The following is a 23,813-nucleotide window of genomic DNA, read 5'->3' as shown; positions in this document are numbered from 1 at the left end:
GGCACCTGCTTAGTATGCCTTCTTCCGGACCACAGCTAGAAAAACAAAACAGGGCTTTTTAATTGCTAGATTTAGCTGCATCCAAAGCTATATAGTGGAAACATATAATGGAGGTATCTTTAAAGGAGGTTTCTAGACTTCTTGCAAGTTAAGTACAAGAAAATAAAGGAGAATATGTATAAGGGTGTGCATTGTGTCTTCTTTCTGGAGATTAATCATTGCAGATTTAAACTGCTCAGTCAACTTGCTGTTCCTGAAAAATGAGTTTAGGTTTTCTGATGACATGTTCATGGCTGTTCCATTCCATCACTTTGCTCAATTTCATTTCCCTTTTAAATGTTAGCAGAGAGGAATGGAAGTAGGATAGCGTATTCTAGTTTACTGCCAGTAACCGGTCAGGCAAAAAGGAACTGTGACGAGCAAATTTTCAGTTGCAGCTTGTTTCCATTTTCTAAAAGTGCTTTTTACCTCTTTGCATTATAGCACCCTGCACATAATATGCCTGAAGATATATTGAAATGTACTGTATATCTTTTGTGAGCTGTGGTAATAGTCTAATCTTTGTTACTTTTCCCGTGTTCTTGATAAACAAATGATGTCCTTAATTTGAATCTTTTAAATTTGAAGTTTGTTGCAGGCAGATTTGCATCTGTACGCCATGTGAATTACAGTGTTGGAATATCAGTCAATAGAAAGGCAGCCTAGTAGAGAAAGAGACAAAGGGATTTGTTTATTAAAATTGCCTTGATTGCATTGTGGAGAAATTGTGGTAATTTCTGGAAACTGTTTGCATTGTATTCCTCTTTGACAGATTAGGTGACATGTTACTAGTAAAAATTATCACAGTGAAGTGACTACTAGAGCAGACTCTTCTGATAAAAGGCATAGTTAGACGTGGCAGCAGGACAAATCCAACTTGTGTGATTTGTTAAGAAGTGCAGAGTGGTAAAAGTCCATCATTGGCAAGTACAAGGGGAACCTGCACCCTTTCCTCCTTTCTTGCCCTAAAGCAGTTCTGGTGAGGCTAAGTAATTGGTTGTAACTTTGACATGACAGATTCTGGGGAGAACAACAAAAGAAAATACATACCTTTCTCTTCCTTATTCATACCTGTTTGTGTTGTACTTCTGCTTCACCTCCTCACATGCTTTTTGGGAAATTAATAGTACTGTGACTTGTGACACATTGGTCTGTCTCTGCCATGTCTAGTTTGGCCCTTAGAGTGTGGCAGCCTTTCTCAGCTTTTTTACCATTGAAACATTTGTCAATCTTCAAGAAACCCCAGAAGTGGCACAATCATGTAGAATACAGTTGGGAATTATAGCTGTGTACATGCTCACCCCTTCCCACCCCCTCCAGGTCATTCACCGGCCATTTTGGGGGAAGAGCGAGTTGACATGATCATATGTGGGCATATCACCCAATAATTGTTTAACAAATTTTAAAAATATTAATTAACTCCCACCCATTTGGGAAAGCCTGGTGTATATAATCATTTAAGCCAAGCTTGCAAGTGATTATATGGGGAGCATTTATTTATTGATTTACTTCATTTGTGCCCTGCCTTTCTCCCCAGTGGGGGCACAGGGCAAATTGCATCATTCTCTTCTCTATTTTATCCTCACAGCAGTTCTGTGAAGTAGGTTAGGCTGAGAGTGTGTGACTGACCCAAGTTCACTTATAGAAGCTCCATGGCACAAATGGGGATTCATACCCAGACCTTCCAGATAGTTCCTCGACATACTTAGACACTGTACTACGCTAGCTCTTTGCCTGCTCCTTTCTCTGCAGGCTGTTCACTATTCTGCCGCTGATAAGAATACAATTTCCTTTCATTGCTACAGCATTTCCTCTTTAAGAGGAGACATGAAGTTCATAGTTCTGCAAGGGTTGGGGCCTTTTTTCATAAAACTGGTCTAAAGGAGCACACAGCACAAATAACAAGGATTACAGCTGGGGGTTGTGTCTTCAGTACCAAGGAGACACAATACAACTTTATGATGGCTACATGTTTAATTGAATGGTCTGTTTTGAGCTTAAAATTCAGTTGATCCTCTTGAGTGAAGAAAAGCTGAGTATAAAAATAAAGTAAATGATAAAGCCAGAAGGCGGAGGTGTTATAGCAACACAGTACACTGCTAAGGCACCTGGCTCCTGAAATGATACTGCAGACAGACACCCAGTGGTACAGGCTCCCATTTATCTCTGTATGATAGTGATTGGGAAATTTCATGGCTAGTTCTAAATCTTTTAAATATTGACCATGCAGTCTTTACATGTCCATGGTCGCGTGCTACTGCAAATGAATACAACTATTAAAGGACAATGCTTTTTACAGTCCTTGAAAAATTTCATTTGGCTCTAAGAGTCAGCCCCAAAATTTGAAGGTGCCTCATTTTCAGCCTTTGTATTTGAATTTCCATATAATTTAATTATTTCTATCACAAAACCTAATCCTAAAATTGTCACTGTTTCTTTTAACTTCCTTAAAGCTACGACAAAAGTTTTGTAATGCATAAATATGTGGTAAATCCAGTTGTTACTAAAACAAAAAGCTAACCTTATCTCGGGTCTTTAGTGAGATCTACTTCTGAGAAAATATCTTGAACTGCTTCCATATGTTAGTAAGTTTTACTTGGAAACAAAGTATGGACTACGAAAAGCACCAGAAACAAAGTTGTCAGCTAATCAGCAGAGAGATGTGTCGTGAAATAAAAGCTTTTTAAAGTCCTCCCCCCCTCCCAGTTAGGTATTTTTCCTTACGTTGGTTTTCTAGGGTAGCGATCCCCAACCTGTGGGCCGTGGACCACATGTGGTTCTTCGACTAATTGGAGGTGGGCCCCGAAGGACGCCTTCTCCCCCCCCCCCGGCCCTTTACTTCATCCCCCCCAGCCCTTTACAACACACTTCATTGTTGTGGCGTGTCTGTATCTTATTTTGAAGGGATGTTTAAACATTACCATAGCGATCAGAGAGCGTTAGGGCAGTGGTTGAGAGTAGAGGAGTAAACTACCCCCCCCCACCAGGCCTCAGTAAAAGGCGTTGAGTGGTCCCCGGTGATAAAAAGAATCTAGGGGATGACTCTCTGCATGCTACCTGTAGGAAACATCTTCTCTAAACCTAACCCAACTTCTTCTAGATTACTCAGAATGTCACTACTGCTTTTAAAAGTTCCATTTAAGTGAGTCCTGGGGCCAGTGCAGAAAGCACCTGATTAAGAAATGAGTTAATCTATCAGCATTGAACACATAAACAAGCAATGTTTTTGTATGTGTTTTTATGATATAGAATAAAGCATACTGTGAGGTGTGAAATGATAGAACTAGTTCTGTTGAGGATCACCAAGAGACCCTAAAATATTATTATTGCTTTAAAAAAACAAATGCAGGTTTGACAACGAAATTTCTTAGTCACTTGGTACCAGGGATTTGTTGAATCCTGTTATAGTATAATTCTTTATTTTGATACTCTACCAGTGTTTGCAGTTGTCTGCAGTTTGATAGAACTGCACTTTGTGCTTATGAAACCAGAATGGTTTGTACTGCATTTATTGGTGTAGGTGTCCTATTGCCATTACAATGTGCTACTGCTCATCTGTTTGGTCATATTAAAAATACATTTTAGAAAAGAGAACTTAATGCTCATGTAATGCTTTGTGGTAGTGAATTTTTATATTTCAGAATGAAATACACAGCGTATAGGAAATTATCAGTACACTTATTAGAATAGGAATATGAAGTTTATGTGACTTATGCTGTGTGATCCTGCACCTCGCATTTCCATGAAATTGATATCATTCTTAAAGAGAACATGAGAAAGTGTTTAAAGCCAGCAAAATCAGATGTGTAATCTTAATATCCTTGAGGGTCATTTTACTTACTTTTGGGAATGTTGAACTAGTCTTGCATATCCACAGAAGTTCCTATGTTGAATCAGTGTTGTATTAAAAATTTTTAAAAAAAATTCTATTTGTTTTGCTCCTTAACAATATATACTTTCAGATTTCATTGTAATTAATGCATTGAATTTTGCTCCTTTATCAATTCATGTTCAGTGCAACAGCAGAGTGGGCTGCATAGTCAGGCATTTTAGATTGTTCCTATATAACAGTTTTCTTGAGTTGCAAACCATTTAGTTTATGCAGTCCAGGAAATAATTGATTTAAAATGCAGTTTTCAGTTCCATGTTTTTCCTCAGTGCCTGAAATTCGTGATTCACGTTGCTTTTATTTAAGTTAATCTAATTCATCAGTTTTCACAAGTAATTAGGAAAGAATCAAGTGCTTCTACCGTAGTTTAATGTAGATGTGAACCTCATTCCTGCTTTCATGTTGAAAGATAATGTATTGTATGACATACAGTGAAATGTGCTGTTTGTATAAAATTTAAAAAACCAACCAACCAGAAATAGTGTGTGATTGTAAAACACTCTGGGCCTGTCTGATTTTTATAGCTGTACATGTACCAGTACATTTAGTTGCCTTTTTACCTTCCTCCCCCCAACCTCAGAGAACATCAGTTTTACCACAGAAGACCAGATGAGTTCTATGTGAATTTTTATTGTGTCTTTAATTTACACATGAAATAGCTGCTTTATAGTTTTTCCTTTTTCATTTGTGTTTGCATCTATTTTTCATATTTTGGTAGAAAAACTGTTAGCTCATCTACAAGCTTAATTTGAAACCATTTGGGCTTCACACTAACATCTGATTGCAAGAAGTATTTTCATTTTAAGAGAACTGCAGTAAAGCAGATATTGTGTCTGAAGAGTAGTTTTGGAAGAGCTGTTAATACTGTATGCAAATCAGAAGAAATCCTGGTCACCTACAGATAAAGTAGCCATTGTTTAGATGCACATTTTTTTAAATATGTAGGTATATGTAGGTAATATTAATGATTCAAGAGTTTGGCATATTGTAGAACTGGAATACCTGGCATAAAGCAGGAGCACAGGATTATCCCAACCTGTGTTCAGTGGGAGAACTGATGAGTACAGGAAGGTATGCATGTAAAATTATGGAATATATGTCTTCATAGCATTTGAAAAAGTGAGCTCTGATTCATGATAGTTCAAGCTATAATAAATGTTAATATTTAAGTCCCACAACTGTTCTGTTTTAATCTGTAAGGAGGGCAGATCTTAAGTGTGACAAGTTCTAATATCTTTTATTCATATATACAGCTTACAGAGATGATAATGAGGTGGATCGTCTTACCATTCCATTGAGCAAAGCTTATTTGTTTTCTTTATCAAAATAGCTATTCTCTATCTTTCGGCTCAAGTTTAGAACCTTCCTCTGATCTAAGGAGTATTTCTCCAAGATGTGATTCTCCCACTGGAAAAAGAGAAATTTAAGGTAGAGAAAAGTTCTTTAGAGCAGTGGTCCCCAACCTTTATATCACCGGGGACCACTAAACGCTTGACAATTTTACTGAGGCCCACTGTCCTAACGCTCTCTGACACTGGTCGCTATGGTAATGTTTAAACATCCCTTCAAAATAAGATACAGACACTCCACAACAATGAACATAAGGAACATTTTATTTTCATGGAAATTTTAACTCATGACAATGACAAATCAGTGGGAACCCTGAGCTTGATTCTCTGCAACGAGATAGTCCCATGTGCGTCTGCCGGATCGTGGATGAAGTAAAGGGCCGGGGGAGGGGGAAGCATCCTTCGCGGCCCACCTCCACTTAGTTGACGAACCACATGTGGTCGGCGGCCCACAGGTTGGGGATCGCTACTTTAGAGGATGGTTGGAGCCACCTTTTGTATGTATAACATGCAAAAAGGCCCTAGTGGCAAGTACATGTTGTTGGGTCTGTGACCAGCCACTAATATTACATATCTGGTACACTTGAATATATATACCTCATTGAAGAAACAATAAGAATTTTTTCTAGTATAGGTACTTGATTCATTGTTCTTGCTTAGCCTGTTTGGAGAAATATTGTTCCTGCAGAGGTAGTTGAGGAAGATGTACTGCTAGAGCAAGGGTTCATGCAGCTCTTCCAGTCACCAGGGGAGAAAGAAGGCCTGGGTACATGCTTTCAAGAGTCAAACTGGAAGTCACTGAACTCATGGTAGCTGTGAATTCATGGTAGCATGGTTCAGCGCTAACACTTCATGGCCTTAGCACACATGGAATAGACTAACTCATAATTGATTATGTGTTATAGTAATGATTCTTGATCATGGGTTCTACATCTTTGCTTAGAAAAGAAGTCTGATTTTCTTTAGCAGATGTAGTAATTCAATAGATAACTGGAAAATGAAAGTGAAAATGTTTTATAATATAATGTTGGACATATATGTGAATACAAGTCTGTAGCATTAAATAATAATTCCTGTATATTTTCAAAGATATGTTTATTGTTTAAATGTGAGTAATTTGGCCACAGTTACTATGGTCCCCAACCCCCAGTCCAGTGACCAGTACTGGTCCGTGAATCAGTCGGTACCGGGCTGTGGCTCCTCATCTCCCTAGCTGCTCACTCAGGGGCTACCCTGCCATTCTACTGTTGGCTCACCTTTGGTGCTGTCCAGCGGCTGCCATGCCTGGGGCTCCCCCTTGGCCTGGCACTGCGCAGCTGCTGCTGGCAGTGCCCCCCAGCGGGCAGCGGGAAGTCAGGGGCACCGGCGGGAAAGCAAGCAGAGCAGGGGCTCAGGCGGCGGCAACAATGTCTCTCGGTAAAAGACTACCCCCCCCCCAGGCCTCAGTAAAATTGTCAAGCATTGACCGGTCCCCGGTGATAAAAAGGTTGGGGACCACTGCCCTACATGGGTATTGAGTGATACGCAATTGAATAATAGTGTGGTAGGTGTTATAAAATTAACAATATCAGTTATTAGATTTATGACTGTATAAAATAATTTCTGTCACTTACATTTACTGCAAAACTTGTTTGCATGGGTTCCAACTTTTATTCCCCCCCCCCCCCCAAGTCTCAGATGGGAACTAAGACACATGTGCAAAGTATTTGCTTCATTAATACCTGTCCTTCTCCATATGGGGACCAACAACAGCTTATTCAGCTCTCATCTGATCTTTCATTATAGCAGCTTTGTAAGTGAGGTCAGACCGAAAGTGAGAGTGGCTCAAGATGATTCAGAAAGCTTAAATGGCATTTGGGGGATTTGAACCTGAGTCCCAGAGTCTAGTCTGACATGCTAACCTCTACATTTCACAGATGGCAATCTTTATTTATTTATTCATTTAATGATTGGTTGATAGAGAGGCACTTTTCCCCCATTGTGTAAAATAATGAGTCCTCAGTGGCCAAACCATATGATTGTTGAGTACATTTGCGATTTCATAAATAACTTGATATAATCAAGCATTTAAAAAAAATAATTACACTTCCTAATTATATATATGTCAGTTTTCCCCAAAAGTCTGTGTTTTGTCAAAGTGATAGATTTCTAAAAACAGTATCTCTCTGTCAAATGTGGCAAAATACAGCTGATGAGAAAAGTGGTGTTTAAAGTGAAGTCATATTTATTTCTTTTCTTCAGATGGTAAATAACCCACATTTCACAGTGGAAGTGAGTTGAGTGATTAGGAAGCTTACTTAAATGGTAGACTTTGTTACAGTATTGACTGTAGAACTGATATTTTCACATGAACTCTATAGGCAAAATCAGCAACTGAATTTTCAGAAAGTATGATAGTACAAGGCTTAATGATAGTACAAGCATTAATGAGGTGAGCAGGTTATAATAGCTACTACTTCTACTGTTTTCATCTGTTTTTTGCATTTGGTCTGATGGTGGGAAGCAAGAGAGCAGTTCCTTTATTGGAAGGATGAGTGTGTAGGTAAATACTTTAATAAGTATGTAAGTTTAGTCCTGTATGATTTACATTCAGCACAATCCATTGGGAACAATTTGTGCACAAGCTGTCTTAAAATGAATGAAGCAGTAAATGTAAAATTGTCAAATCTGACTTATAGATGATGTAATTTTAATTGTTTAAGATATTGTGATGTGTTTTAATTGTATGCTACCTTGAGCAGGACTCTGAAGAGATGGCATACCCAAATAATAGTGCTGGTTGTTTATGCTTCAAGTATTAGAGTTTTTTTTTTGTAAGTATATGGCTTCAAATCTTGGGATGTGTAGCAATTAACACTTGATTCAACAAGGTAGACCCAGAAACCTGCTTTTATGAATGGATTCTTTTATGACACCTGGAAATATACAATTTTCAACTTGGTCTACATTCACACTAATGTGGAGATGAGTGTGTACATCTAGCTTGCCTTCAATGTCAGTGAGAATATGTGCTTTTTTTTTACTATGACTTCATCATCGCTTGTACACTTCTGTTGTGCACATCATTTTCTGGATTGGGGTTTTAGTAGATATAATTTCTTAGTATCTGTTAATGAGTGTACTTTCAAAACACAATTTTTTTGCTTGGAACATTATATTCAGTTGTGGATAGTTCTTTTCAGTGTACATTCATACACTTCAAATTCTGTTACTTTTCCAATCTATTCTTTTTAATTTAGCAAATTTTAGGAAATCACAGCTTAACTGTTAAAGTAATACTTGCTCTTAATTTACATGGAATGTTAATGATTAACATTCTGTAAAATTTCTGTAAATTTGCAGAATTTTTGTAAATCATTTCTGTAAATCATTACAGAAAGTTTCTGTAAATCATTAACGTTCTGTAAAATTTCTGTAAAATGGCAAATATCTTTTAGTCTGCATAGTTAAGCATTTGCTAGCACATTTAACAGTGTATATAGTACTTTACAAATGTTCTAAATATTTCCTTAATTTGAATGTTCAGATATTTACCCAAACATAATTGCCATGGGATTTCCTGCAGAGCGACTTGAAGGTGTATACAGAAACAATATTGATGATGTCGTGAGGTAAGAATTTGCATGCACTTTTGTCTGTGTTCCAGTGACTTAATCTGTTACATGACTTGGCCTACAGTTCAGTTCTGTGTAACTTGTATATAAAATGGTAGTTATTTATTTACTTTACCTGTGCCCTAACTTTATCTCCAGTGGGGGCCCAAAGTGGTTTACATCCCTGTGAGATAGGCTAGGCTGCATGTGAGCGGCCTCAGATAAGCAAGCATTCATGTTAGAGTGGAGATTCAAATCTGGATCTCTGAAATCTTAGTTTGTCTCACTGAACCCTATATCTCATTGCTTTCATATTGGATGAGATCAGTGTTCGTTGCCTTTTCTGAACTAATGTTCAATTTTGCTCAATGACAGTAGCCAGGCATGAACTTCATGTGGGAGTATGTGTGTGTGTGTGTGTGGCAGGGGTAGTCAAACTGCGGCCCTCCAGATGTCCATGGACTACAATTCCCAGGAGCCCCTGCCAGCATTTACTGGCAGGGGCTCATGGAAATTGTAGTCCATGGACATCTGGAGGGCCACAGTTTGCCTACCCCTGATATATGGGGGGGGGGAATGTGTTGATATAAGGTGTGCAGAATATGTTTGGTTCTCTGTTTTTTTTTCAAGAGGTCATCTATGTAAGAAATTGCTTTTCATTTTACACAAATAAATGCTAAATGGTAATGTGCTAGCAATATTTTTTCTTTCCCTGTCTCAATTTGGTCTTGGCTGGGGTACAGTAATTTGATAGTCATGCTTTTCCATATGGAAACAGAAGTAGTGGGGCAGTAATCTAGCGAGTGGCAATATTACATTAATATTTCAGTGTATTTTCATTTTACTGATGTCTGCCCTATGTCTGTCCAGTAAAGATCCTAGTACAGAATATCTGAATTACGTACATGTACTTATCCACATTAACAAGCCATGTATACCATCCACATTAAAGATGTAAATTATTTTATGGACAGCTTTGTGATAACTATGACTAAAATATTGCATCAACTATGAATGTCTTACAGAGGTTTCTGTCAAGTTTGTATTTATGTTAGCCATCAAAATTTGAGGTTACTTTTGCTAAGGGTAAAGTATTGCAATGGTACTTTACGTAGGGTAAACTGTAGTGAACCTGATCTGGAAATAACTTATTTTTGTGCAGAAATTCATCCAAAAGTCTACTATATTTATGCAAGCAGCACAAGATCAGTCATTTTAACCCTCCTTATTCATCCTCAACTCCTAATGTGAAGAATTAAGATCCTTTCCAGGGATACACTATCATTAACTTTGCAAAACTGCCAACAAGGTTGTTAGCTGTAATTTATAACGTACTATTTTTGCTCTCTAGATCAGCTTTTCAAATGGTCTTCTAAACTTGGCAATCCCATCTTCCTTTCTTGGATCTCCTTCACAGCTAACTCAGTACTCCTTTGTAGTGCCACTGTGCAATTGCAGCTGTCTTCTTTCAGCAACTGAGAAGATCTGTGATGGTGCCACAGTGTTAGCGGTCAGACTCCTCCTCTCATTGAGGGGCAGTTTATAGATAGAAAGCCATAAACACCCTTCCTTCAGTATCATTTCAGATATTAAATGAAATATGCTGTGCTGCCTGGCTGAAAATGACACAGAAATAGATGTCAGCCGGATCATAAGTGCAAATACGCTGTCTGGCCCAACAGAACATAAAATGGATGCCAGCCAGAAAGCAAGCCTCCAGAGACAAGCGTGGACATATAGTTTAGAACGTGTGGGAAAGAGCAGTTGACCCACTGGTGACCTCCTCCACACCAGGAAGCATAATTTAGAACAATAGGCTTCCCAGAACATGTGATTAGTCTCATCAAATCCCAATCTCACTTCATGTGTATATAGTTGCCATGATTTAGGAATACTTGTAACTCCATTCTCAAATTTGATAGCTTTCCTGTCTGGTACTCACAGGTTCACCAAGAAAGCATTATCACTTATAGTCCCACTCCCAGTAAAACCATTACATTTCTCCCAAATATTTATTTAACTCCAGAACATTAATAAAGTCCTTGTTTTAGGGGCAAATTCGTCATCAGAACAATGTTCCTATATCAAGAGGTATTCTGCCCCTATCGTGTGTGTGTGTGTATTCTGGGCACCATACATACACCCCTACTTGTGTATAGACTTGCTTCAGTCTTCCATAAAACTCTGGTCATTTTGCTGCTGAAGCCAGCTTTGTGTTTCTGTTTTTCAGTGTGATTTTTGTGTATACTGTATATCTTTATTCTCCTTAATAAAAGCCTTTCAAAAATCTAACTCGCTTATTTTGGATTTCTCTAAGGGAAAACCCTTGTAGACATTGGTTGAGATCCCAATTACCCCTCTCACTATGGCCTCTTAAGCTTAATTCTTAAACTGATTGGGAAATAACAGGGCTACCTTCTGCCTGTGAAGAGTTAGCTTGCTTATTTGTTTGTTTGTTTATTTATTTATTTCCATTTATACCATGCCCTTTCCCAGGCAGTAGTCAAGGGAGGATATATCCTTGGGGCAGCAAGAAGGCCAACAACTATTCCTAGTTTTAGATTAAGTGGACTCTGAAGCTAACTAGACTGAAAACATTTGCCTCTGTTTCTAGAAAGCCAAAATGTTCAGGTGAAACTTAAGACCAGCAAGTTTTTGTAGCGAACTAGAAACATATTTGAGATGCATGCATATTGATGTGATAATAATAATAATAATAATAATAATAATAATAATAATAATAATAATAATAATAATAATAATAATAATATTTTCATATAAGAAAATGGAAAATGCTGTTGAATATACAGAATTAAGTAGCTGTTGATTGATAAAATAATTTAACTATGTGCCCCGCAGGGCTCTACGCTGTGCGGGAGAAAACCTACTGATCGTTCCCGGCCCCAGAGAAGCGCGCCTAGCCTCAACCAGGGCCAGGGCTTTCTCTGTCCTGGCCCCCACCTGGTGGAATGAGCTCCCGGGTGAGCTGCAGGCCCTGCGGGAGCTGTCAGCATTCCACAGGGCCTGTAAAACAGAGCTCTTCTGCCAGGTCTATAGTTGAGGCTGGGGATTGGCAAGGAAGAATATTGCCCCCCTGGGGGGTTTGAAGGAGTCATCATCACCCTCCATCCCCCAATGCCCTTGTTAGGGTAGGGGAGACTGGTATTTTCCGCCGTGTTGGGTATTGTTATAGTCTTTTAACGGGGGTTTTAATGGGGGATTTTAAGACTATTGTTACCCGCCACGAGCCTGTAGGGAGTGGCGGGAAATAAATCTAATAATAATAATAATAATAATAATAATAATAATAATAATAATAATAGTTGATCCTTTTGACTACCATTTACATCTGCACATGCTAAACCTCTCAGTTCTTATTTGTATCCAGAGCTGAGCTTCGTTGATCTTGGGGTTGCCACTGAAAACAAATTTCTTTCTTGAGTCTGTTAACTTCTGTATTTATATATGAACTCCTGTATTGACTTACAACTCCCTTGATCCAAACTCTACTATATTCAGCCAGTTACTCATGTATCTTGACTCTTAACTAGCCCTTCCTGGCAGTTAATTCTCTTTCATAGTATCTGAAGAAATCTGCATGCACATGAAAGCTTAAACCTTCATTATTATTAAATGTATATACTGCACCTCACTTGGGAGTGGCTAACAATGTCATTAAAATACAATACAATATAATAATAGAACAGTATTCTTCAAGAGGAACTAAGAAAGAAAAGGGAAATGTTCAGGAAATGGAGGGAAGGACAGAGCTCTAAAGAAGAGTAGCTACAGGTTACTAGGCACTATAGATCAGTCATCAGAAAGGCCAAAGCTGAGAGTGAGCTAAGATTGGCCAGGGAAGCCCACTGTAACAAGAAAAGATTTTTCAGTTATGTGAGGAGCAAACGTAAAGTAAAGGAGGCAATAGGCCCACTGTTGGGTACGGATGGACAAACTCTAACGGAGGATGCAGAGAAAGCAGAAAGGCTCAGGGCCTATTTTACATCTGTTTTTTCCCACAGGTCAAAGGGTTTAGGCACATCTAGAGATGGCAGTAGCCAAGAGATAGTGTCTGGGTGGCAGGTTGACATGGACAGAGTGGTTGTTGAGAGGCATTTAGCTGTACTGGATGAGTTCAAATCCCCTGGGCCGGATGAAATGCACCCGAGAGTGCTCAAAGAACTCTCCAGAGAACTTGCACAACTTTAAGGACTGGAGATGTCCCGGAGGACTGGAAGAGACCAAACGTTATTCCGATCTTCAAAAAAGGGAGGAAGGATGACCCGGGAAACTACAGACCAGTGAGTCTGACCTCTGTTGTGGGTAAGATAATGGAGCAGATATTAAAGGGAGCTATCTGCAAACATCTGGAGGATAATTTGGTGATCCAAGGAAGTCAGCATGGATTTGTCTCCAACGGATCCTGTCAGACCAACCTGGTTTCCTTTTTTGACCAAGTGACAGGTTTGCTGGATCGTGGAAATTCAGTTGATGTTGTTTACTTGGATTTTAGTAAAGCTTTTGATAAGGTTCCCCATGATGTTCTGATGGACAAATTGAAGGACTGCAATCTGGATTTTCAGATAGTTGTCATAGTCCCATTGTATACGGCACTGGTCAGACCACACCTGGAGTACTGTGTGCAGTCCTGGAGGCCTCAATTCAAGAAGGATGTAGATAAAATTGAACAGGTACAGAGGAGAGAGACGAAGATGATCTGGGGCCAAGGGACCAAGCCCTATGAAGATAGGTTGAGGGACTTGGGAATTATTATTATTATTATTATTATTATTATTATTATTATTATTATTATAATTTTTAGACCGCCCTTCTCCCAATAGGTCTCAGGGCGGTTTACAACATAAATAGTTAAAACACAATAAAATCCCCATAAAAACCCCAATTAAAAGTTACATATAACATATCACATAACATATAGCGGCGGTGGTCACAATTCTGATCTTAGTTCAGCCTGGTGGAGAGAATAATGTTCAGAAGAGGGTGGCACCAATACAATACATCTAACCATGATCTCGGTGTTAGAGATCTCAATATTGGAGGGGATCCTCTGATGGATTAGTGGGAGAGCTGCCCTGGCCTCAACCATATGCCTGGCGGAGAGTCTGGAGAAAAGGAGGTTGAGAGGGGACATGATAGCACTCTTTAAGTATTTGAAAAGTTGTCATTTGGAGGAGGGCAGGATGCTGTTCCCATTGGCTACAGAGGAAAGGACACACAGTAATGGGTTTAAACTACAAGTACAATGATATAGGCTAGATATCAGGAAAAAAAGTTTTCACAGTCAGAGTAGTTCAGCAGTGGAATAGGTTGCCTAAGGAGGTGGTGAGCTCCCCCTCACTGGCAGTCTTCAAGCAAAGGTTGGATACACACTTTTCTTGGATGCTTTAGGATGCTTTGGCTGATCCTGCGTTAAGCAGGGGGTTGGACTAGATGGCCTGTATGGCCCCTTCCAACTCTATGATTCTATGATTCTAGTATAAATGTCATTAAAACAGTAAACATCCAGTAACAGGTAGGACTGGCCAAACTTACACCCTATTGGTCCCGAGTGTGAGTACACCCAACTTGACCAGAGGAGCAGTTAGTGGCACCACAATTGGAAGTGGGGGGTGTGAGTGTGTGTGGAGGAGGCCCATCAATATCTGCAGTGCAGAGTGGTTGTGCTAGCCTCAACCAAAGGTTTGGCACAAGAGCTCCGTTTTGCAGGGCCTGCAGAACTGCCAGGGTTCTGACAGAGGCCTGATCTCACTTGGTAGCTCATTCCACTGAGCTGGGCCCAAGGCTGAAAAGGCCCCAAATGAGGCCAGGCATATTTCTTTGGGGCTGGGGATCACCAGCCTGTTGGCACTGGCTGAGCATAAAGCCCTTTAAAGGGTGCGCTAAGATAAGGTAAAGGTAAAGGTATCCCCTGTGCAAGCACCGAGTCATGTCTGACCCTTGGGGTGACGCCCTCTAGCGTTTTCATGGCAGACTCAATACGGGGTGGTTTGCCAGTGCCTTCCCCAGTCATTACCGCTTACCCCCCAGCAAGCTGGGTACTCATTTTACCGACCTTGGAAGGATGGAAGGCTGAGTCAACCTTGAGCCAGCTGCTGGGATCGAACTCCCAACCTCATGGGCAGAAAGTTCCAGACAGCATATCGCTGCCTTACCACTCTGCGCCACAAGAGGCTAAGATAGGCGGTACCTAAGATATGTCGGACCCAGAATAAACTTTTATTGGTCTTAGAGGTGCCACTGGACTCAAACTTCGTTACTTGCATAGAAGAAATCATCAGAGCTGAAAGAGATGATAACAAAAAGTGTTACTTCAGAGTATGTTTGATTGTGGATATGAGGAAAGAAGAATAATTTTGAAATGAATCCTATTTTTGTTTCAGCTGCGTTTGCAGCACTTATCAGTGTCCTAGGACTATTCAGAACACAAAATAGCTTGGCTGTTGCCCAGAATGTTTACTGTATAGCACTTTCACAAGATAGGGCTTGATAACTTAGTAAAAGGATATGAAGTAGAGACTAACGGGAGAAAAAGGTGGGGCTATGGTCATAGTTTGTTAATAGGTTTGAAGGAATGTGCTTGACAAATAGGTGGAGGTTATTCAGGCATAGTGACTTGAATTCATATAGCAGACTGAAGTGACAATATAAGGAAAACATTAAATATTTTCCCCAAGATCTTAATGCTCATTTGAGCATTACGGTACTGGCAAATAGTTTGACTAATTACAGTTTTTTGTCGGTTTTTGTAGAAAATTTTGTAGAAAATTGACTTTATGGAATTAAAATGGACTTCAGCTGAAACATAATTAATATTGTTGACGTAAGATGGTTTTTGCATACAGAGGAGCACATTATTATGAGTATACAAGAACCCATGAGAAATAGGTATCTTCTCCCACTGCTGCCAGGAGAGAAGGAGATGGGCAGCTGGGAGGGCCAGACACACTAAGTGCGTGCAGTGTTTGGGCTAGGAGAGAGTGAAGGAGACTGTTTTTTCTCATAGCCCAAACACTTCTGGTGCTCAGCTGCTCTTTCTCTGGTTTCTTCTCACTTTTCCACCCAACTACCTACCTTTTATCTGTCTTTAGATTCATTTATAATTTCATTTTTACCTTGCCTTTCTCCACACTTGGACACAAAACAGCTTACATCATCTCACTTTCATTTTATCATCACAACAACCTTTGAAGTAGCTTAGGCTGAGTGTGTGTAAACTGGTTCAGTGTCAGCTTTCACAGCAAAGTAGTGCTTTGATGCTGAGTCTCCCCAATTGTAGTCTGAAACGCTAACCACTAGGTAACATTGGTTTTTGTTTTTGCGTGGTAGCTGTTGTTGAAGAGTAATGAGCTGCCAGGCTTCACCCCAATCCATCTTCCTAAAATAGCTAAAGTAGTCCTGGAAAGGGCCCTTTATCCTCCCTCTGCCTTTTACTGACAATAACCAAGGCTAGGAAATTGGCAGTACTGTTGTGGTTGCATAGCAGTGGCCACTGAAAACATCTGTTTCTTAAGGGCACAGGTGCTCCTTTTATCATTTTATGGGGTTAACATCCCGGTATATATTTTAAGGGTTCATATTTCCTTCTTTATGCTGTGTTTCTTTTCAACTTTCATAACTTTTCTCTGTAGTCTCTGTTCTTCACAAGCCGTGTCCCATGCCATGTTTTAAGCTGTTTTCGAGCATGTTAAAGGTGACATTAATGCATATTGCGAGAAGATACAGAGGTTGTATTGGTGTCATTGGAATTCGCAGAGTGGATGTGGGGAGAGCCAAGATTTACCTGCTTGCCATGAAACCTGGGGCAGTAGCTGCAGTTTAAAGGGTAATGGTGCCTGAACTTGCAGCTTGGTTTCAATTATTTTAGTTTCATTCTTGCACAAAACTACTTTGGAACAACAGGAGGGAAGATGGAAACAGATTTCTGTATAACACTACCACCTGACCTCATGGATCCAATGCATCTCAAATTTAGTGAAAATGCGGGTAACCCCTCTGTTACATCTCCCAGTGGAGTCATGAAAGCAGAGCTTCCAAGACTATGTAAAAGCTGCTCTACCAGAGGCCATTAATTAAAAAATATCGAAACATTATTTCATTGGTGCTTTTTTTAGTTTAAGAGATACTAGCAAATTATCAAAACAAATAATACATGAACAGCTGACTTTGGAGAGATTTTAAGCACATTTTAGTTGACGGAAACTCAAGTATTTATTCACATAGCTATAACAGAATCTCCAAGAAGCAAGGAAAGACTTGTCCCAGCCCACTAGATAAGAGTCTGTTCCATCTATTAAGGTATGAAGTATTCTTGCAAGACTAAGTTTACTCTCAAGTCTTATTTTTGGATGCTGCACCAATCATCTAATTTTTGTCCAGCTAGAAAGTGGTAGTCCTGCTCATATACACTTTGGGGGGGGGGGAGCAGACAAATGAATGGCTAAAATATATTAAACGATTTTGTTCTTAAATAGATATAGCCAGTGTAGAAAACCTAAATCATACAATGAAAAACTAAGGAGCTTTATTATCAACAATATGCCCCAGAGATGTAAACTCAGTATAACATCATTGCCTAACTTTACTGGCCATAACTATTTTGTGCCATAACAGCATGCTTATATAGGAGGCAGGACTCTCATGAAAGATGTAATCAGTAATGTGATAGTAAACTGAGACAAACTGAATCTTGAAACATTTAATGAGAAGGTACAGCAGAAATCCACAACCTGATTGAGCCTGCCAATATTTGCAGAGTTTTGAAAAAGCACAGAGGGATAAAAATGGCTGGCATGAGAGGATAACAAGCATTTTTTTCATCCAAGGAGAAACGGAAGAGAGAGAAGCCATCATTTATGGGCATCTGAGCTCACATTTCAGGGAGTGAAAGTTTCCTTTCCCCCAGTCCCCCCCCTCCTATACTTAAGTTTGAAATAGTTTAAATTATAATAAATGTTCAAGGGAGAAGAGGGAAATGGAAGATTTCAATTTTTGGAAGTGAGGTAAAAATGTTAAGCTTACTAACATTGGCCATAGTCTTTGAGGTCTGTGATAACGGAATCCAGTTGAAGCCAATAATAAGAATAGAAGAAGAGAGCAAATCTTTATGTTAACACATTTATGTTTTTATGAAGTTTACTGGTTTCAGTGGCATTTATTGTTCATTAATGAGCCAGCTCTCTTTTAACGTTCCAATATAAACATAGGTAATTAGTCTTACTACTAAGTCAAACAATTAAGCCCTGGGTTCACCAGAGTACTGATTAGAAGGGGGGAAAGGATGAGTGATATTCAAGCCTATTAGTATGTTTCCTTAATAACTTAGTCATCATGGTTGTGACACAATCCGTTGTGTCAAGAGATTTCTTGTTCCATTGTTGAAGAGTTCTAGTTATGTTTCTTCGTGTTAAAAATTTATCGGAAAAGCATATACCATATGATAGTATAATGCTGGTATTTCAATTTTTCAAGAGTATGATGGTTAAAGCAGTTACAATGTGATATATTTGCTCCCATTAATAGTTCTAGGAAACAGGCTATGTATATGAAGAGCAGTGGTAGTACATGGCACAATTAATGAGCTCTGTTTCTAAAACTTTGTTTTCAGAATTCAAGTAATGATGTCTATGCCTTAATTGAGCAGAAAATTAAAATAATGCTATTCATTTTTCTTATAAGGTTTTTGGATTCAAAACATAAAAACCATTACAAGATATACAATCTGTAAGTATTATTCTTACCTATCTACTGATCTTAGCTATATTCCCCTAGCCAATTTGAGTTCTCCTTATATTAAGGTATATTTTAAATACATCGTACCGAGTTAAATGTCACAATTGTAAGATTTGTTAAATTGTTTGGTAAGAAAAAGGTTATGCTGATAGAGTTTGTCTGATTTATATAGTTTTTTTTTTAATCCCAGCTAAAATTAACATTCATGTTTTCATTGATTGCCAACATCTTTATATTGATGCAAAATTATTCTTCATTATATTTTGTGGTAGTTTTGATGTGTGTTTTGAAATTCACTAGTCATATTGTTAAAATCATTTTTGCTTTGGGTGTTGATGATTGTATTTTTTGTGTGCATCAAGATTTCTAGGGTTTATAATAAACTAGGAAGAGAGGTAACAGAGGTAACGAGTGGTGCATTAGCTGCAGTTTTCTGCAGCAATATATGCAGAGGATAGCATGTTGCATGAGGCAACTATTTTATTATCTGCATACTGAAGCTGAAGCAATATCTTGAATGCATCTTGAAAGTTCAAAAATTTTCTGAACATATTGCGGTGCAAGAAACTACCTCTTGCATGATTATAGGCCTGAGATCTAAAACCGTTGCACTTTTGAATTTCTAAAATTAATACTTTAAACGTACTGGATAATAATTTGGCGTTATAATTTTGACAACATGGGATGCTTTGCCTGAAGTTTTCTCTGGGGTAATACAATTATTATCGACAGTGACATGGTTAGACCTTGGCTGCTGCTTATTCTGTGAGGGACCTCATGGATGGAACTGATAATACTTCAGTTCTTCTTGAAGTCTAGGGATCAAATTATGAACATAGTGGTGGCCTTTGCTTCGGTACACTACAAAATTAATAATTTAGTTACTACATGCTTGAAAAAGCAGCTTAGCTGGTCACCTATGCCAGTGGTCCCCAACCATTTTATCACCGGGGACCACTCAACGCCTTTTACTGAGGCCCGGGGGGGGGGGTAGTTTACTCCTCTACTCTCAACCACTGCCCTAGTGCTCTCTGATCGCTATGGTAATGTTTAAACATCCCTTCAAAATAAGATACAGACACGCCACAACAATGAAGTGTGTTGTAAAGGGCTGGGGGGGGGGGTGAAGTAAAGGGCCGGGGAGGGGGGAGAAGGCGTCCTTCGGGGCCCACCTCCAATTAGTCGAAGGACCACATGTGGTCTGCAGCCCACAGGTTGGGGATTGCTAACCTATGCCAAATGAATTGCCATATGAATTTTTTCTTTATGTCTAAGGCATAGAAGAACCCACCAAGCTGTGTTCCCTATGATAAAGTGGGAATATAGCAAGGCTCTAAATGGGTCTCTTTTCCTCACAATAAAGGAGTCCTGCTGATAGCAGAGTTACATAGCAGAGTTACATAGACCAAACTTCCCTGCCTCAAACTTAAAGCCTTTTTCTTCCTTGTTATTTATTTATTTATTTATCATACTTCTATACCGCCCTCCCTGGAGGCTCAATTTATTGATTTATACTATTATATTGATATACCGCCCGCCCTTGCAGTTCATGAGGCTGGGAGTTCAATCCCAGCAGCCGGCTCAAGGTTGACTCAGCCTACCATCCTTCCGAGGTCAGTAAAATGAGTACCCAGCTTGCTGCTGGGGGGTAAACGGTCATGACTGGGGAAGGCACTGGCAAACCACCCCGTATTGAGTCTGCCATGAAAACGCAAGAGGGCGTCACCCCAAGGGTCAGACATGACTCGGTGCTTGCACAGGGGATACCTTTACCTTTTACCTAAAGTGAACCTTTCTGCATACTCTCCCAACTATGTACAAATACTGTAATTTGTAAATTTAGTAAAAATTCTATATAGCCCGATGAAGACTGAGCATGCACTTTGTATTCTAAGAAGTTAAAATGTTGAGGAAGCAGTCTTGTACTTCTCTACTGCAGTGAGGATGGGAATGTTCCAATCAATTATTCCTTTGCTGTGATTCTTCTTGAATTCAAAATTTGCAGATTTTCATTTGAATTTCCTGTATGATTCTATTTTATTTTATTTATTTATTTGCAATAACTGGCTGCCTATCAGTTGCAGTAATATAGACCATTAGTTGTTATGAGAATTTGGCTGTGCATAAATAAAACTGCCCTTGCATGAAGAATTCAGAGCAGGTTCAGTGATTAAAAAATTCTATTTACCACATAACAGTGAAATAAGAATATTGATTTTCTTTTTAAAATAGACTTGCAAATGTTTACCAACTTTTCTGCATGCATACATATTCATAAGCCATGTTGTTAAAAGTGGACAGATTTTCCTAGCACAGAACTGACAATCCAGAATTGTGTTCTGAATTGAACTACAAAACAATTTTTTCTCACGCAATTAATTCTTATTAAATACTAACAGTCATGTTCTCAGGAGCCTAAGTTATTAGCATCAGCTGGGCTTAGGAAACATACAAAAAAGACATAATTGATCTAAATTGCTATTATCTCTTTAATTTGGGGTTTTACTATTTGAATTGGGTGAGATATGAAGAAAGAGTGCATCTAGTCATTTGTTTTAGATTTCTTCAGTCTTCTACAAAACCTCTTAGGGTTTACTCAGCCGAGCTGTTTCTTGAATGATGGTGATAGAATAAGAAGTGTGTATTTGATGGTGAGATGGATGCAAGATCCAGTATCCACCCCTGATCATTTGTGGACACTTTCTGTGCTGCCTCTAAGAATGGCTATAGTTAGGAATATAAACATTTCAAGCCCTTTCTGGCTGTTCTCCCAATCAGAACAAATTGTCTCATTCACCAAGATATGCTTCAGTTGTGTTTTCAGTGTTTCTCTTTCCTATACTTGTCGTCTCTCTCTTCATTTTTTTTTTTTTTGGCAAAATGGTTAACCTTACTAGTTTGTCTGAACATCCTGGCAATTTAGCGTTTATTATGGGAAAATACCTTACTGAAGTGATCTCAGGCGTAAGAATTGTGTGTATTAGCACAATGATGCTAATGAAATAGGATGCAGGACAAGTAGTAGTCTGGGCATGCTTTCTACTGATAAAGTTTTCCAGAAATATATCAGAAACAACCCATCATAATCCTTCCTTGTCTGTATATATGTTCGTGTCTATTATCCAGTACTATGCTGATCTGTGCTTTGAATTTGGCATACCTGTTAATGCATTGTCTGCAGCAAGAATTCCCAGTCAGGAATCTGCAGACCCCATGGGTCCGGGAGAACTCTGGGGTGTGTCCATGGCATTTCCCCTCTTGCCTTAAGGGAGGGGTAGTCAACCTGTGGTCCTCGAGATGCTCATGGACTACAATTCCCATGAGCCCCTGCCAGCATTTGATGGCAGGGGCTCATGGGAATTGTAGTCCATGAACATCTGGAGGATCACAGGTTGGCTACCCCTGCCTTAAGGGACTTGGCCACAAGCTAGGGAACTGGCCACTTCCATTACTACTAATGTGAGTGTCTTGTCTTATGGTTTCTATGCCTGGGAGGGGATAGAGGCTGCATGCAGATACTGAACTTAACACGTATGTTCTGCATATGGTTGTGATGCTAAGATTTTGGCAAGTAGTTTGTATTGAATTTAAACCAACCTTGTTTTGTTTCCCACAGGTGTGCTGAAAGACATTATGACACCGCCAAATTTAATTGCCGAGGTGCGTTTATGCTTTTGCTTTATGTTATATTCCTCTTTGGTTCCTCTCCTTCTTAGAAGCAAAATAGAATTATTTGAAGCCATTAGCTTGTTTTAAGGAGTTCTTGTGTAGGTTCTGGATAATAACAATTCTGAAACTAAAAATATGGTCCAGTAATGTAAAATTTGTTTTTCTTTGTGTTATGGTAATTGAATTCACATAAAATAACTCTGGTATATTAAAACTGTATTCCTGTGTTACTATGAAATAAATTTGTATAACTGCACATAAAGCATGTTAATTTTGAAAAGCCTGTTAGTATTTCTCTTGAGAAAGTAGTTTGGTATAGCAGAACTACCAAGAATACAGTTTAGGGTACATTATATTTAGAGTAAGTAAAATGAAATAGCATGTCCAAGATTGTAGAACCAAATATTCTGCCCACAAAGAGTAAAACAGAGTTTTTAGCACAGAGCTATTAAAAAGAGTTTTTGATATTCTTCGTTGAGAATGCTTCTGAAAATACGTCTGCAGGTAGCAGATACCTGCCAGGTGCCCCCTTCTGTCTGGGGGATGGAGGGGCTATTTGGGTCCCACCAGGGGTCCGTGTGTTGACCGCCCTATTGGCTGGGAGCTGATGCACAGGAGGGGAGGGTTTTTTTTTAACCAAGCTCCATGGGAGCTGCTGCCTTGTCCTCTTCCTCCACGCCTACTGCTTCTACTTCCATCTCCATTCCTTTGAAACTCACCACACCCATTCCGCTGCTCTTGTCTGCTTTTATCCTCCCTTGTCTGTCCTTCCTCTGCCCTCGATCCCCCACTGCTTTCTCCCCTTGGTCCCTGCCCCTGTCTATTGCCTCTTCCCGCCTTCCCCATTGGTCCCCATTGTCCAGGCTAATCCATGCCTTCTCTCCCACCCTCTATAGACCTTGCCCCAACTGGGTGCAGCTCACCTTCAGCATCTTCCCGCTTAGACCTGGCTTCTCACAGGCTGCTGATGGGGTCAGGGTCGATTGAAATGAGGGGTGAGCGTTTTGGTTGAGCTGTTAGGGATCCCTCAGTGCCGCTGCGACTGTTATCTCACTTTCTCAGTCTGCCTGACCCCTGCTTCTAAAAGTTGGGACTCTGGCACCACCAACGTACAGGACAGGGGGGGGTCCTTGGTCTGTGGGTCAGTCATAGGATTGGTGGGAGGTCTTCCTGGGTGTTGGGAGTCCAGGCCAGATCCCTGACTGGGTGTGCCCAGACAATACCTTAGTATGCCTAAGTAGTGTGAAACCTATGTTATCACATAATACTGCTGTATGACTCTTGCAAAGTAATATGCATGCCAGTCCTTGTGTTATTGTATGTTCATAAACTCCTGTTACATGCTAGTGTGGTAATGGAATGATAGGTGGCTATCAGAACAAGTATTGCATAAGGGTTGTTGTTTTTCAGTATTGTAATTAAACATTTATTTATCTATTCATTTATTTGATTGATTGATTGATTGATTGATTGATAAACCCAGCACTCCCACACAATGGCTCATGTTGGGCAGCAGCATACATA

The 23,813-nt window shown here is 39.5% G+C and overlaps 1 protein-coding gene across 1 annotated transcript in view; it reads left to right on the top strand.

Annotated features, from left to right (window-relative positions):
* The window catches only part of PTEN (phosphatase and tensin homolog), a 72,230-nt gene that overhangs the window by 12,766 nt on the left and 35,651 nt on the right, over positions 1 to 23,813 (top strand). The window contains exons 2-4 of the mRNA XM_077350374.1: positions 8,804 to 8,888; positions 18,567 to 18,611; positions 22,237 to 22,280. Coding sequence (XP_077206489.1) covers positions 8,804 to 8,888; positions 18,567 to 18,611; positions 22,237 to 22,280 — 174 coding nt within the window. The remainder of the gene's footprint in view (positions 1 to 8,803; positions 8,889 to 18,566; positions 18,612 to 22,236; positions 22,281 to 23,813) is intronic.

Source organism: Paroedura picta, chromosome 8 (genome assembly GCF_049243985.1).
Source record: "Paroedura picta isolate Pp20150507F chromosome 8, Ppicta_v3.0, whole genome shotgun sequence".
Classification (NCBI taxonomy): domain Eukaryota; kingdom Metazoa; phylum Chordata; class Lepidosauria; order Squamata; family Gekkonidae; genus Paroedura; species Paroedura picta.
The sequence above is the reverse complement of the archived record's forward strand: the minus strand, read 5'-3'. Positions and strand labels throughout refer to the sequence as shown.